An 18,481-nucleotide genomic window follows, 5' to 3' on the forward strand; every position below is an offset into this window, starting at 1 on the left:
AAACTTTAGATAATTTTGTTCAATAGTCTCCAAACCAAACTTTTAGAAAATTTAATCCTTATGTGATATCATATGAATATTTGAGTATAAAGATTTATTTCAAGTCGAAAAGATTAAATTTTACATTAATTTTATAAGAAATAAAACTTGTGTACTACTCAAATTTGCAAATTTAACAAATCTAGGGAACACGATACCCAATGGTTGCAACAAATGAGTCCCAAGAAATGTAGAGTAGTCATCATTGTGAGCATTGAGTTTCATCCCCCAAAAAAAGTGTACACTAGTAGTAACCAGTACAATCAATCAATCACAAAAAATAGGAAATGTAACATGGATCACACATTTCAGTTAGTGCAAACAAAGGTGGGAAAATATCAATATCAGTACTTTTGCAAAAGCTTGGTGTTCCTTGATATATTTCTCAATGATTCCTTGCTTTATAACATAAATATCAACAAGGATAAATGTAAACATTGGCTTCTTCTAGCTTCATTCACTTAGGTGAAAAGGAAACTACCATGATGTTGTCACCTACTGAACCTACCTTATTTTTATTTCTAGAATCCGCCTGTAGACTTAATTGGCACATTTTCCACTCTTGAACAGAGAAAAACTTGCAAATTTTGCCTAAAGGATCCTTCTATTAGTATAGTTTTGTGCAAGCTAAAGTATACATCGGTAATCTTTATTATCTTTTCAGTAATGTTGGTTTGTGGGCTTCCTACTGAAATCATATTATGCAATCATAAAATGAGTAAATTTGTTGATGATTGATGTAGAAAAATTGTTGGTTATGTGTTTATTTTCATGGATACTTTAAATTAATATGGTATCTTTTGATGAAATGAAACCAAATATTGTGACAATTGTTCTTGAAAGCAGAGGTAGCATTGGGTTTTTTCAAGTCAACGGAAATAATTTTAGAGTTTTAGTTACCACAAAGGGAGGTTATCTAATTGATTGAAATGGCTTGGCATGTTCCCACTTTCATATCCTCGATTGAAGTCAAGTACTTGCATATTTTTAAGAGGCACTCGAAGAGTAACCATGATGGAATCAACCCCACATGATGAGCACTAATTTGGTGATTGGATTTCTACACAGTCCTTATTAGCCAAGGATACCCACTACAAATAAAAATAAATTGGATTCTAATCATGTGAATAATCCCACTCCCTATGACCTACCATGACCTACCATGGTAGAAATGTTTCATTTGGCTATTAGAAATATCATGAAATGGGTTGAAGTTCCACATGCTCCTTTCTACCCAGAATTTCTTTCAGGCATGGTTTTGGTTGATGTTATAGCTGGTATGATATTGTACTGACATAATAGTAATGCGTTGTAAGAATCTCTTTTCGAAGAAAGGATAAGACATGTTACTTTTTTATACATATTAACTCACTCTAGAAGGAGATCTTATTAGAAAAGTGATATGGATACTAAGTTCAAAATATTTCAGTGAAGCTTCCTTTTGAAACAAAAGGAACCAATATAATAGGGAAAAATGTGACGAGATCCAACTATGCATCTGCACCATTTCTCAATTCATATGTAAAAGGTATCCTCCTTATACATAGGGTTTTAAACCATAATTTTAGGCCATGATGTATATCAAAATTTGGTTCATTTTAAGCAAGATTGAATGTGAAGATCATTGGCCCTAAGCATACGACAAGTTAATAAAATTTTCCCCAGAGGCAATTCTAATTGTTGTTATCTTTTGAAGTGTGGGCAATGCCCTCGATATTTTCGAATTCTCGTTTATCCTTTCAAATATGCAGCTACAAAGATGTAAGGTATTTATTTTATCATTTTAAATATGCAACTACAAAGATGTAACATATTTATTTATTTAGCAGGTTTCGAGTTCTTTTCCGTGTTGATTTCAAAATGATTTAATGTATCTAACATCATGTACAATATAATCTGAAAGATAACCCATCAATCATAACAAACCATAGCAGCTAGATTCTTTTAATGTCTTAAAAAAACCAATGGATGCAACTTTGCGAGAGAAAAATGGCATTGCCACATTAATATAAATCATAGCAGAGATCTTCATTCATATATATATATATATATATATATATATATATATATATATATATATATATAACGAGTATGTACTATGGAGATTTATTTATCTCAATGATAACTTGAGATTCTTCCAATAATGACAAAAGAGTAAAATATTTAAAATAGAGCATGGACTATAGAAATTTATCTGAATGATAACTTGAGATTCTTGAGATTCTTATCCCACGCTGCATACGATTTCAGTGTATGTAAATGAAAAATTAATAGATCAATTTAATCTTAATTTTGACGGATTTGATTACCTATTCTTCCCCACTCTATGTTATTCTTCCCCATTCTATGCCTTACGGCGTTTCCTTTGCAACATAAGGTGCAAATGCTAGTTTAAAAAATGTAAGATAAAAATATAATAGATTATTAATAAGTAACAAGTGTTACAAGACAATTTAGTCCCTGCCACTCAAGTTAATGAGTTCACCAAATTTGAGTTTGAGTTGTAAGAACAAAAATTTGAATGAATGTTGTGTTAGTCATAACACAAAAAGTTTGACTATACTCCCTATTTTTATTTTTATTTGTTTATTTATTTATTTATTTTTATTTATTTATTTAGTTTTATTTATTTATTTATTTTTATTTTATTTTATTTATTATTATTAATTTTTAAATTAATTAATTAATTATTATTATTATTTTTTTCTTCTTCACAATATCAAATCAATTGTTATAGTCCTTGGTAAGGACTAATAAATTGATTTATGAAAACAAGCTAGTATCTGAACATGGTACTTTGTACTCACATTTATTTTACATTTTCATGAACTTGCCAAGTGAACTTCTTGGGGAGTTGGCTCTCCAAAATGTCATATCTTTCACTATCATTTTTTCACTTCCCTTCAATTTTTACCATATTCCCTTTGTAATCTTAATTTTCCAGTATCAATTGATGGTTTGGAGGTATTGTATTTTCTTACCACATGTATTCCTTGTGCTTAGGACACAACGTCTGGCCTCCTTCTCCACTTCAGCGTGAAGGGTGAAACAACATTCTATCTCATTTTCTTGTTCAACATTATGAATTTCCCAATGAAAATACCAAGGAGAGTTCTCTCATAATGTAGTTGCATACATCTCAACACTCAACTAAGCTCTTGAGCAAGTCTAATGTCTCTTACCTTAGTGGACTCAACAATTTGAGGATGGATTGGATCTCGACATCTCCACTTCAGCGTCAAGGGTGAAACAACATTCTATTTGAGTTTCTTGTTCAAAATTATGAATTTCCCAATTAAAAGACCAAGGAGTGTTCTCTCATAATGTAGTTGCATACATCTCAACACTCAACTAAGCTCTTGAGCAAGTCTAATGTCTCTTACCTCAGTGGAATCAAAAATTTGAGGAGGGATTGGATCTTGACATGGAGGACATGAGAAGAGGATTAAAGGGAGAAGGAATAGGGGAGACTATGGTAAAAGTAGAGGGAGTTATAGGGGTGAGAAGAGCCACTCATAACGAGACAACAAAGGAGGTTGATAACCAACGAGGAAGGAGGAGTTTAACAAAACATAAGAAGAGAGCTTGGGAGCCTAGGGGAGAGTGGAAAGTAGTTTGAGAAAGGATGAGGAGAAGAACCTCATTATAATTTCCCTTACAAAGATGAATAAAATTAGAGATAACAACTAAAAACAACAGAGAAGGCGAAATACCAGCTTTGAATGGGAAAACTCATCAGAGAATTTCTAATAATGTATCCATCATTCACATTCCCAAATCCAATGCCATTGCTGAGGGCCAACACAAAGAAGCCGAAGAGAAATTATGCCCTTAAGCAAGAGAAAACATCCATAACTTTGGAAAGAACTAGCTTGAGAATGAGGCCATCCAAATTTCTAAGTGCATGACCTTGGTCATAATTAGAATTCCAGGTGTAAATACCATTTATGCACTGGAGGAGGGTGATGGGAAATTAATGTGGTCACAAGGGTTATGGGGGGAGGACACCCACTATGTTAGTGGAGGGAATATTTTTAATTTTAATATAATTTTGATATTGAAATTTGTGAAAACTTTGAACTATTTTCACATTAATTTCAATTATTTTAAAACCACATGTTAGTGTAACAAGTGTTTTTTTGTGTGTCAAAAGGCCCTCTCCAAACCAGTATGGTAGAGTTGTTATGTAATGTTTAATATTTTGACTAAGTCAAATTTCATAAACAAAATAAAATAAAATAAAAAGATTCATGCAATGTAATGTAAACGTTTTAGTTCAGCAAAAAAAAATTAAATAAAAATAAAAATAACCCTCTAAAAATAAAATAATAATAACAATAATATTGACCCATGGTATTGACACATGGTATTGACCCATGGTATTCATGTGGAATATTGCTTATTTAAAGGGGGAAATTAAACCAGCCTAGATCCATCATAACTTTGGATCTACAAAAAACCAAAAGAGATCAAATCTCTTGAGATACAAACCTCTTTTAAAATGAAAAGATATTTGGTATCTCTCGATATTTAGTAGTTTAAAATTAAACTAAATTTAAACTAATTTGATTATAATCTCTAATATAATTTATTAAACAAAACAAAATAATTTAAAATTTAAATTTATATATCTCTTAAAAAACTTTTAAATACATAGGTTTAAAAACTAAAAAAAACCTAGTGAAATGTATAATATAAATTATATTATATTAATTAAATGTAAAATTGCATTGAAAAATAAATTATATTGTATTAATTAAATGTAAGGTTTCATTGAAAAAGTTTGTTTTAGTACATATCTTTCTCGTCTATTTATCCAAAGGGAGGAGGTGGAGGGGTAGGTGAATCAACTCTCTACGATCTCTTTTCCTATTACTAAAAGCTAATGTTTTTAATATTTTTTTTGCTTGACTTTTGATTTAAATACTTCAATATATATGGATGAATGCTACAACTTCCATTTTAGGCCTTTGTGATGGTCAATAAAAAGAATTGTATAGACTATGAAATAATGAAAATGTTTTATTTATTTATTTTTAATAGAATATTTGATTTTAATTTCAAAATCGAATGTTATTTATATTATTAAAAATTTATTAATAAAAATATAATTTTGTTGTATTTTTAATTTCCAATAAATTTGGAAAACTTATATAATAAAAGTTGTAAAATTATAAAATATTTTTAAGAATGGTTTAGTTTCAAACTTAAAATATAAATATAACAAAATTATTAAAATTAGCATTGAAAATGAGCACTTTTGCACTTTGTCAATAAAGGTAGGTGTTTGTGATGTAGATTGAGGATGTTACATATGAAATGGTTAAGGGGTGTAAAATTTATAGATATAAATTTATAAATATCATATCTTTAAAAAGGTATTTATATTAATTAATTGAATTATATTTTTATATTTAAAAAAATTGAGTATTTTTATTTTTATTTTTTTAGTGTGGGTGAGAAATAAAATTGGATATGATTTTTAACCAAATATCTTAAATTTTGAAAAAATATTATTTTAACTTATGATTACTAATAAAATAATTGATAAAAATATTATTAACACAAATATACAAAAAAATATTAATTTGAAATAATGTTTTAAAACAATTTATTAGAAAAAATTATTGATTTTATTTATTTTTTAAGAAATCTAGTGAGAATCTTAACATATAATTTGTGAACTACCTATGTTAAGTTGCAACAATTGATACACATAATAGTGACATAAAATATCGGTGTTGAGGTGGATTGTATGCCATTGTTTATGTCTATACTTGGATTAATATCAAAGCATCATTGATATTGCACGACTAAATTCTTAGTTTGCTTCTGACATAACACTAAACAATTAGAATGTTGAGTATCAATGTTGATAATTGTGATGTACATTTTGTGAAGATGGTTTGATATTACTCTAGATCTATACACACCAATCGAAATTACATAACTAGACTTCGTAAAATTCTTAAAATCCACATCTCTTTATAGTTATAGACTTAATCAATTTCTACCTCCTTACATGGTAGGGATAAATGTTATTTCTCACTTACCCTAAAGATGAGTTAAGTTCACCCTCATAACATATGGTTGCATCCAATAGGGCATATGATGGAGCTTAGATTGTTGGTAAAAGTGACATGATTGGTACAATTAGGGTCCACATGCTACCATGTGAGGATATTTCCATTTGGCAATTTTGTGCATAACATGGCAGTAACTTTTGTGTAGCATTGCTCTTGTGCTCAATGATTATATATATATCTATATATATATATATATATATATATATATATATATATATATATATATTGTGAATTTGTGTGACATTAACCCTAGGGTAATATAAAACAAATTCGAGGTGGTACAATACCTTTGCATTGACATTTTTGTTGGGCCTTGAGTATATAAACAAGACTTGTGATTTGTTGTAGAGGTTTGACTGACATCATATGTCAAGAGACCACCACATGTTGGCCCATGTTCTACGAAGTACAACTTAGGGGCAAGTTCGCTCATATCTATCATAGTTTATTGCTAGATATAAATATCATTATGCACAATGTTAAATTGTGCCTTTTATTGTAAAGGAATATAGATGTAGCGCACTTGTATGGTGCATAGTATGAATGAGGCAATGTGTGATTAACTATACAATTAGGTTCAATTTGGTTTTCTCAACTTTTAACTTAAGACACCCACAAGAAAATTACCCTATGATAAAGATACTTGTATTGTATTGTAATAATACAAGATGTTCAATGCATGAAAAACAATGGTACTTATATTGTATACAGCTAAATATTTTATTATAGATTTATTTTGAATATAAATCATGTTTACACCAAAATACATAATAATACAGACAAAATTTATCTACATAGAATATAAATTAATAATTATCAAATAAATTGTTTACTTCAAATTCAAATTTGTATGATACATTAATTTTATTTATTATCTATATATATATAATTTTAAATATATTTTAATTAATTTATTTAAAAAAAAAATTCCTTTACCATTAAGTTTTAATTCATTGTAATAAACATATCGTACACACTACACTTTTGATATATCAAAGGTTTTTAGTGTAATATTTTTTATTATTAATATAAACCTATTCATGAAATTAAAAAAAAAACAAACCTTTTTTAACTAAATTCATGAAGGCGAAAGGTTTAATAAACTTATAAAGATTCAAATATATTTTACTAAGCTTTTGTTCCAATACATGAGGTTTAAACCATAAGGTAAAAGCTAGCTCTTGAATCTATTATTTATCCTTAGATTTGATAGAGGCTTCATTATTGTCTCCTGTTCTTTTTTTAATTGTAGTGTATTTATGGTAGAAATTCATTTTCAAAATTGTGAAATTATATATAAAATAGAGGAGAATTGTGTACTTAAAAATAAGAAAATAAAGCTTTTGAACAACATAATATTTATATTATAAATAAATACAAAATGTAAAGTTTGATGACATTTTAAAAATAAAAATACATATTATGAAAATTCATTTTAATAATAACGAAGTATTAAAAATTAATTCTTCATTTAAGAGATTTTTAAAATTTTATATAATATTATAAATATCCAAAAAATATTATTATTTTTTTAATAAATTTTAAATATTAATATTTATTTTTCATTTCAAACAGCACATTACATATATTATAATACAATAGATATATTATAAATAAATACAAAATTTAAAATGGTTAGATGAATCCTCAAAAGAAAAATATAAATAATAAAAATTCATTTAAATAATAATAAACTCAATAAAAATCAATTCTTCAATAACAGTGAACTCAATAAAAATCAAATTTTCAATCATAAAATCTTTTATGTTTTCTACAATACCATATGAGTGTGTAAAAGCCGTTTAACATTGGTTTTATGAATTTTTTAGTGTTAATATTTGATTTGATTTAATTAGATTTTTATTAATGGAATTTGATTTTTACTTAAATACAATATAGATATTATAAATAAATACAAAATGTAAAGTAGTGTGATGAATCTCAAAATTCATTTAATGATGAATTCCATAAAAGTCAATCTATTCAATCATAATATCTTTTATGTTTTGTGCAAGAGCCATTTAACATTCTTTTCATGAATTCTTTAATCTTAATATTAGATTTTGATTTTCAATTAAATAAATTTCTTAATTCTAAATTGTACTAAAACATTAAAAATATTAGTTACTAAGTGATAAGTGTTAGAGATACATACAAATTGATAACATTTTAAAGAAGACATTCTTGAAATTATTTATATATATAGATAGATAGATAGATAGGTCAAATTAAGGTCACTAACCATTCAAATGTAACTTATGAAAATATATAAGATAAGGACATTTTTGAAGATCAAGTCATATTTTTTAATAAAAAAATGTTGCTCTTGTGGTCATATATATATATATATATATATATATAGATATATTTATATATTTATATTGTGAATTTGTGTGACATTAACCCTAGGGTAATATAAAAAAAATTGAGGTGGTACAATACCTTTGCATTGACATTTTTGTTGGGCCTTGAGTATATAAGCAAGACTTGTGATTTGCTGTAGATGTTTGACTGACATCACATGTCAAGAGACCACGACATGTTGGCCCATGTTCTACGAAGTACAACATAGGGGCAAGTTCACTCATATCTATCATAGTTTATTGCTAGATATAAATATCATTACAGACAATGTTAAATTGTGCCTTTTATTGTAAAGGAATATAGATGTAGTGCACTTGTATGGTGCATAGTATGAATGAGGCAATGTGTGATTAACTATACAATTAGGTTCAATTTGGTGTTCTCAACTTTTAACTTATGACAAACACAAGAAGATTACCCTATGATAAAGGTACTTGTATTGTAATAATACAAGATGTTCAATGCACAAAAAACAAAGATACTTATATTGTATATAACTAAATATTTTATTATAGATTTATTTTGAATATAAATCATATACTAATGTTTACACCAAAATGCATAATAATACATACAAAATTTATCTATATAGATTATAAATTAATAATTATCAAATAAATGGATTTGTATGACATATTAATTTTATTTTTATTTATTTTACAAGTATATATATATATATATATATATATATATATATATATATAGGCTGTGCTTCACAAACACCTTGGTCAACGGGTGGTCGCTATGTCCACGGAAAAATCTGGGCTGATCGACCCCGAAGGGAATCTAGCCCCATGGCCCACTAGCAAGGCCTAACCCCAAGGGCTTCGGGCATAATGGACCTTGTGACCTCTGGAACGGTGAGGCACTTATTTTGACCAACTAAACTAACCCTTGGGGCTATATATATATATATATATATATATATAATTATATAATATATTTATATTTATTTACTTAAAATAAAAAATAGAAAATTCCTTTAAACATTATGTTTTAATTCATTGTAATAAACATATCATACATGCTACTCTTTTGGTATATGAAAGTCTTTTAATGTAATATATTTTATTATTAATAGATTTATATTCACAGAGTTAAAAAAACCAAATCTATCATATAAACTATTTTTTTATACCAAATTCATAAAGGCCAAAGCTTTAATAAACTTATAAAGACTCAAAAATATCTTACTAAACTTTGGTTCCAATACATGAGGTTTACAACATAAAGTCAAAGCTACCTCTTGAATCTATTATTTATCCTTAGATCTGATAGAGGCTTCATTATTGCCTCTATTATTTATCCTTAGATTTGATAGAGGCTTCATTATTGCTTCTTGTTATTTTTTTTAATCGTGGTGTATTTATGGTAGAAATTCATGTGCAAAATTGTGAAATTATATATAAAATGGGGCAGAATTATGTATTTAAAAATAAAATAATAAAACTTTCAAACAACACAATATTTATATTATAAATAAATATAAAATGTAAAATTTAATGACCTTTTAAAAATAAGAATACATATTATAAAAAATCATTTTAATAATAATAAAACATTAAAAATCAATTCTTTATTTAAGAGATTTTTAATTTTTTTTTATGATATTATAAATATACAAAAATTATAAATATTTTTTTAATAATTTTTAAATATTAATAATTATTTTTCATTTCAAACAACACAATACAATAGATATATTGTAAATAAATACAAATTTAAAATAGTGTGATTAATCCTCAAAATAAAAATATACATTATAAAAATTGATTTCAATAATAATAAACTCAATAAAAATCAATTCTTCAGTAACAATGAACTCAATAAAAATCAATTTTCAATTATAAAATATTTTATGTTTTCTACAATACCATATGAGTGTGCAAAAACTGTTTAACATTCTTTTTATGAATTTTTTAATGTTAATATTTGATTTTTATTTAATTAGATTTTTAATAGTGGACTTTAATTTTTACTTAAATATAATATGCATATTATAAATAAATAAAAAAAGTAAAGTAATGTGATGAATGTAATGTGATGAATTTCAAAATTCATTTCAATAATGATGAACTCGATAAAAATCAATCCATTCAATCACAAGATCTTCAATCCATTCAATCACAAGATTTTTTATGTTTCGTGCTAGAGCCCTTTAACATTATTTTCATGATTTTCTAATATTAATATTTGATTTTTATTTAATTAGATTTTCATGATCTTTTTAATCTTAATATTTGATTTTTATTTAATTAGATTTTGATTTTCACTTAAATAAATTTTTAAATTCTAGATTGTTTTAAAATATTAAAAAATATTAGTTACTAAGTGATAAGTGTTAGAGATGCACATAGATTGATAACATTTTTAAAAAGACATTCTTGAAATTAAAGCAAAGTTTTTATTTGGGTAAAGAGGTCAAATTAAAATCACTAACAATTCAAATGTAACTTATGAAAATATATAAAATAAAGACCTTTTTGAAGATCAAGTCATTACATTTTTTTAATAAAAAAATATTGCTCTTGTGCTCATCTATTATATATATGTGTGTGTGAGAATTTGTGTGACATTAACCATAGGGTAATATAAAAGGCAAATTCAAGGTGGTACAATACCTTTGCATTGACATTTGTGTTGGGCCTTGAGTATATAAGCAAGACTTGTGATTTGTTGTAGAGGCTGGACTGACATCACATGTCAAGAGACCACCACATGTTGGCCCATGTTCTACGAAGTACAACTTAGGGGCAAGTTCACTCATATCTATCATAGTTTATTGCTAGATATAAATATCATTACACACAATGTTAAATTGTGCCTTTTATTGTAGATGAATATAGATGTAGCGCACTTGTATGGTGCATAGTATGAATGGGGCAATGTGTGATTAACTACACAATTAGGTTCAATTTGGCGTTCTCGACTTTTAACTTACAACACACACAAAAAAATTACCCTATGATAAAGATACTTGTATTGCAATAATACAAGATGTTCAATGCATGAAAAACAATGATACTTATATTGTATACAACTAAATATTTTATTATAAATTTATTTTGAATATAAATCATATACTAATATTTACATCAAAATACATAATAATACATACAAAATTTATCTATATAAATTATAAATTAATAATTATCAAATAAATTATTTACTTTAAATTTCTATCATACATTAATTTTTTATTTATTTATTGTACAAGCTATATATATATAATTTTAAATATATTTTTATTTATTTATTTAAAATAAAAAATAGAAAATTCCTTAAAGCATTAAGTTTTAATTCATTGTAATAAACATATCATACATGCTACTCTTTTCATATATGAAAAGTTTTTAGTGTAATATGTTTTATTATTAATAGAAATTTATTGAAAAAAAAGAAACTGTCATATATACTATTTTTTTACCAAATTCATAAAAGCCAAAGCTTTAAAAAATTATTAAAGGCTCAAAAATATTTTACTAAACTTTTGTTCCAATACATGAGGTTTACAACAAAAGGTCAAATCTACCTCTTGAATGTATTATTTATTCTTAGATTTAACAGAGGCTTCATTATTGTATCCTGTTCCTTTTTTTTTAATCGTGGCGTATTTATGGTAGAAATTCATGTTCAAAATTGTGAAATTATATATAAAATGGGGGAGAATTGTATACTTAAAAATAAAAAAAAATAAAGCCTTCAAACAACACAAAAATATAAAATGTAAAGTTTGATGACTTTTTAAAAATAAAAATACATATTATGAAAATTTATTTTAATAATAATAAAACATTAAAAATAAATTCTTCATTTAATAGATTTTTTAAATTTTATGTAATATTATAAATATACAAAAATTATTAATATTTTTTTGATAATTTTGAAATATTAATATTTATTTTTCATTTAAAATAACACAATACAATAAATATATTATAAATAACACAATACAATAAATATATTATAAATAAGTACAAATTTAAAATAGTGTGATAAATCCTCAAAATAAAAATATACATTATAAAAATTCATTTCAATAATAATAAACTTAATAAAAATAAATTCTTCAGTAACTGTGAACTCAATAAAAAAAATCAAATTTTCTATCCTAGAATATTTTATGTTTTCTACCATACCATACCATATGAGTGTGCAAAAGCATTTAATATTCTTTTTATGAAAATTTTAATGTTAATATTTGATTTTTAATAATGGACTTTGACTTTTACTTAAATACGATAGGCATATTATAAATAAATACAAAATGTAAAGTAGTGCGATGAATCTTAAAATTCATTTCAATAATAATGAACTCCATAAAAATCAATCCATTCAAATATAAGATTTTTTTATGTTTTGTGCGAGAGTGGTTTAACATTTTTTCATAATTTTTTTAATCTTAATATTTGATTTTTAATATTAAATTTTGATTTTCACTTAAATAAATTTATTAATTCTGGATTATTCTAAAATATTAAAAACTATTAGTTACTAAGTGATAAGTGTTAGTGATTACGGACCACCAGCAGGGTTATGCCAGGTGGCGTGGTTTTCCTATTTAACAGTGATGAGTCAAACCCAGCATTCGCGGATAGCAGCCAGAGATGGCTGTCCTCACTGTTGGTTTGACACCTGAGTTGATAGGTTTTACCACCTTCGGAAAAAAAAAAAAGTGTTAGAGATACACAAAAATTGATAACATTTTTAAGAAGACATTCTTAAAATTAAAATAAAGGTTTTTTTTTTTTTGGGTAAAGAGGTTAAATTAAAGTCACTAGCAATTCAATTGTAACTTATGAAAATATTTAAAATAAAGACATTTTTGAAGATCAAGTCAATATATTTTTTACTAAAAAAATATTGCTTGTGTGCTCATCGATTATATATATATATATATATTGAATTTGTTTGACATTAAACCTAAGGTAATATAAAGCAAATTCGAGGCGGTGCAATACCTTTGCATTGACATTTTTGTTGGGCCTTGAGTATATAAGCAAGACTTGTGATTTGTTGTAGAGGTTTGACTGACATCACATGTCAAGAGACCACCACATGTTGGCCCATGTTCTACGAAGTACAACTTAGGGGAAGTTCACTCATATCTATCATAGTTTATTGCTAGACATAAATATCATTACACACAATGTTAAATTGTGCATTTGTTGTAGAGGAATAAAGATATAGTGCACTTGTATGGTGCAGAGTATGAATGTGGAAATGTGTGATTAACTTATCACACACACAAGAAATTACCCTATGATAAAGGTACTTATATTGTAATAATACAAGATGTTCAATGCATGAAAAACAATGATACTTATAATGTATACAACTAAACATTTTATTATAGATTTATTTTGAATATAAATCATATACTAATGTTTACACCAAAATATATAATAATACATACAAATTTTTTCTATATAGATTATAAATTAATAATTATCAAATAAATTGTTTACTTCACATTTATATTTATATGATACATTAATTTTATTTTTATTTATTGTACAAATTATGTATATATATTAAATTTTAAATATATTTTTATTTATTTATTTAAAATAAAAAATAAAAAATTCCTTAAAATATTAAGTTTTAATTTATTGTAATAAACATGTCATACATACTATTTTTTTGGTATATGAAATGTTTTTAACGTAATATTTTTTATTATTAATAGAAATCTATTTACAAAGTTTAGAAAAAACAAACCTATCCTATAAACTGATATGATTTTTTTTCTACCAAATTCATAAAAGCCAAAGCTTTAATAAACTTATAACTCAAAAATATTTTACTAAACTTTTATTCCAATATATGAGGTTTACAACATGAGGTCAAAGCTACCTCTTGAATCTATTATTTATCCTTAGATTTGATAGAGGCTTCATTATTGTCTCTTGTTTCTTTTTTTAATCATGGTGTATTTATGGTAGAAATTCATGTTAAAAATTGTGAAACTATATATAAAGTGGAGAAGAATTGTCTACTTAAAAATAAAAAATAAAAAATTAAAGCTTTCAAACAACATAATATTTATATATAAATAAATACAAAATGTAAAGTTTGATTACTTTTTAAAAGTAAGAATACATATTATTAAAATTCATTTTAATAATAATGAAGCATTAAAAATCAATTCTTCATTTAAGAGATTTTTTAAATTTAATGTAATATTATAAATATACAAAAATTATTAATATATTTTTAATATTAATATTTATTTTTCATTTCGAACAACACAATACAATACATATATTAGAATACAAAAGATATATTATAAATAAATACAAAATTTAAAATAGTGTGACCAATCTTCAAAAGGGTAATATACATTATAAAAATTCATTTCAATAATATTAAACTCAATAAAAATCAATTTTCCAGCGAACTCAATAAAAATCAAATTTTCAATCATAAAATCTTTTATGTTTTCTACAATACCGTGCAAAAGTCCTTTAACATTCTTTTTATGATTTTTTAATGTTAATGTTTGATTTTTATTTAATTAGATTTTTAATAGTTAACTTTGATTTTTACTTAAATACAATATGCATATTATAAATAAATATAAAATGTAAAGTAGTGTGATGAATCTCAAAATTCATTTCAATAATAATGAACTTGATACAAACCAATCCATTTAATCATAAGATCTTTTATGCTTTGTGCAAGAGACATTTAACATTCATTTCATGAATTTTTTAATCATAATATTTGATTTTTATTTAATTAGATTTTGATTTTCACTTAAATAAATATTTTAATTCTGGATTGTTCTAAAATATTACAAAATATTAGTTACTAAGTGATGAGTGTTAGAGATGCACATAAATTGATAATATTGTTAAGAAGACATTCTTGAAATTAAAATAAAGTTTTTTTGGGTAAAGAGGTCAAATTAAAGTCACTAACAATTCAAATGTAACTTATGAGAATATAGAAAATAAGGACATTTTTGACGATCAAGTCATTATATTTTTTTAATAAAAAAATACTGCTATCGTGCCGATCGATTATCTCTCTCTCTCTCTCTATATATATATTAATGTGAATTTGTTTGACATTAACCCTAGGGTAATATAAAGCAAATTCGAGTGGTACAATACTTTTGTATTGATTTTTTTGTTGGGCCTTGAGTATATAAGCAAGACTTGTGATTTGTTGTAGAGGTTTCACAAACATCACATGTCAAGAGACCACAAAGTACAACTTAGAGGCAAGTTCACTCATATATTTTATAGTTTATTGCTAGATATAAATATCATTATGCACAATGTTAAATTGTGCCTTTTATTGTAGAGTAATATAGATGTAGCGCACTTGTATGGTGCATAGTATGAATGAGGCAATGTGTGATTAACTATACAATTAGGTTCGACATCACAAGGTAGAGGAGAGAAACGAGGGTTTCTGAAACACTGAAATTGCTTCAGACCTGGAAGTGCACAGATCTTGGATAGCAGCACTATTCAGAAAGGGTCAAGAGCTGACCGTCCGGATGGGTGTGTAGGGGTCCATTGGGACCCCTACGTATAAACAAATAATAATGCAGAAACAAAGGAAGAACATGAAGGAAGGAGTTAGGATCTCGGGGTATGACGATTTCAAGAAGAGTGGCGGGACAAACAAGAAGAAAAAACAAGTGGAAGACAATGAACTAGACAGCAATACAGAGGTCAAAGGAACAGAGGATGAGGGTCTGGAAAATAGTGAAAATAAAAACACTTCAGGACAAAAATTGACAGAAAACAAGGAAAGACAATCAGAAGAAGGTAGGGGGAACGAAGAAAATAGGCGGGAGAATAAAGAAAAGAAAGGGGACACAAGCTCGAGACCCAATAGACAACCAACAACGAACGGGATCTGCAAACCAATAAAAACTGACAATCTCAGGGTTGTAATCACGGATCCAGAGATTCAAGCTTACCGAGAGCACATGACAGAACATGTAGTCATATGCAAGTTTATGGGTATGTGGCCAACTGAAAGGGCCTTATGTCAATGGATTAGATAGCATTGGAAGCCCAGAGGGGATGTCAAACTGCACTTGGGAGCCAAAGGTTTCTTCACAGTTGTGTTTACCAACCTGGAAGATAAGGATAGGATTTTTGATGGAGGCCCATATTTCATGGCTTCTGCTGGTCTGTACATGCGACCATGGAAATCAAACTTCGCTCCAGAAAAAGAATCCTTTACTCAAGTTCCAGTGTGGATTCGTTTATTCTCTCTCCCAATAGATTATTGGGGTCTGAATGCTCTAAAACAAATTGGAGATTAGATGGGAACTTTTATCAAAGCCTCGGAGGCAACTTTGCAAAAGAAATACACCTCATGCGCAAGAATATGTGTAGAAATGGATGTATCGGGGGCACTGCATGAGGGGCTATGGCTCGAATACAGGGATGAAGACTACTTTCAGGCAATAGACTATGAGCAGATCCCATTTCGATGCCGTAAATGTCATGAACATGGACATTTAATAAGGGAATGTCCAATGAACAGGAAGGAAGAAGACACTAAAACAGAGCAGGTAAACAAAGGCAAAGATAACTTCATAACACCAAAGTCAAGGTAGAGAGCCAATAGAAGAAGAATAAACAAAGCAGGAACAGATACAAACAACTACAGTAATACCTTTGAAATCTTGGATCTAGAAACAGACTCAGAGGATGGGCACAGAACCCTAACATCAAATAAGGGGCGTAAGGAAGAGGAAGAATGAACCAGGAAAGAAGCGGAAGAGGACAAGAACACTAACGAAGTCCAAATGCATGAGCAACCAGAAGAGCCGGAGGAGGACGTAGACATGCTAACCAGCGATGGAGGAAGCGAGGATTTCGAGCTGGAGGAGGTACTAGCCAAGGAAGGGATGAATCTACCAGTTATAGCTGAGAACTGGAAAACTCAAGGCATAGAAAATGTACCGGAGGAAGAAATCAAGAAGGTCAATGATTTGTTCATAGCACGACAGAAAGCAGATTTAGAAAGGTAGAACAAGAAGCTAGGTATAGCAAGAGGTAATGGCATCCATTCAAAAAGTCTTCTATGGAACTCATCCAGCTCCAAACAAAAGAAAAGAAGAGGCCGAAGGACAAGTGGTGAAGCTTTGCAGGAGCTAGGTATGATAATGATAAACTCAGGGAAGATGAAGGCGCTCATCGCCTTCTTGACCTATCAATAAAATCAAAAGTTAGTCATGAAGATCACATCATGGAATGCAAGAGGGCTTGACAGCCAAACAAAGCACAGAATATTGAAGCGCAAATTTCAGAAATACAAATCGGAAATCATGTTCTTACAAGAAACCAAATGCAGCAGCTCCAGCATGGCCACGATAAGCAAGAAGATCGGAAGGAACATAAACTATCTAGAAGTTGAAAGTCAGGGCCGAGAAGGTGGCCTAGCAACGCTGTGGGACACAAGAGATATTCAGGTGATCTCTGCAGAAGCGAACAAACACTTCATCGCTGTGGAAGTTCAACTCACACGTAATTCTGAATCATTCTTATGTGTTAATGTATATGGACCACAAAGAACAGAAGATAAAATAAGTTTCTTAAATTCCTTATATAGACTTATTGCTAGATATCCAATGTACAAATGTATTCTGGGGGGAGATTTCAACATGATAACAACCCTTCTGGAGAAGAGAGGGGGTCTAAGGAAACTTAATAGGGATGCGGAGGCTTTCACAAGTTTCATTGATAATGTCAAAATGGTAGACATTCTCCCCAAGAGTGGCAACTTCACTTAGAATAACAGGAGAGGGGGAGAAAGGATGATTGCCTCTCGCTTGGATAGATTTTTGATTTCTGAAAATATCATAATGGATGGCATCACCGTAGAGTCAGACATCCTTCCAAGTGGAGGATCGGACCATTGGCCAATTTCGATCACAGTTGCGGTTCAGGGTACTCCAAGGAATAAACCATTCAGATTTGAAAATTTTTGGCTTGATCACCCTAACTTCCTCAAGCTGG

At 27.5% G+C, this 18,481-nt stretch overlaps 1 protein-coding gene across 1 annotated transcript; it reads left to right on the top strand.

The window, feature by feature from the left end:
- Positions 1–17,697: 17,697 nt before the first annotated feature.
- LOC149183924 (uncharacterized) lies at positions 17,698–18,255 on the top strand. The gene has a single exon (XM_089415145.1). It carries the CDS (start codon positions 17,698–17,700, stop codon positions 18,253–18,255), a length of 558 nt encoding a protein of 185 aa, XP_089271271.1.
- Positions 18,256–18,481: the final 226 nt, after the last annotated feature.

The sequence above is a fragment of the Pinus tabuliformis genome, chromosome 3_2, assembly GCF_031772625.1.
Source record: "Pinus tabuliformis cultivar Carrire ecotype Pingquan chromosome 3_2, CPIR1, whole genome shotgun sequence".
Classification (NCBI taxonomy): Eukaryota; Viridiplantae; Streptophyta; class Pinopsida; order Pinales; family Pinaceae; genus Pinus; species Pinus tabuliformis.

Coding starts and splice junctions, on each gene's coding strand:
- LOC149183924 (XM_089415145.1), top strand. CDS start 17,698: ATGAAGATCACATCATGGAATGCAAGAGGGCTTGACAGCCAAACAAAG.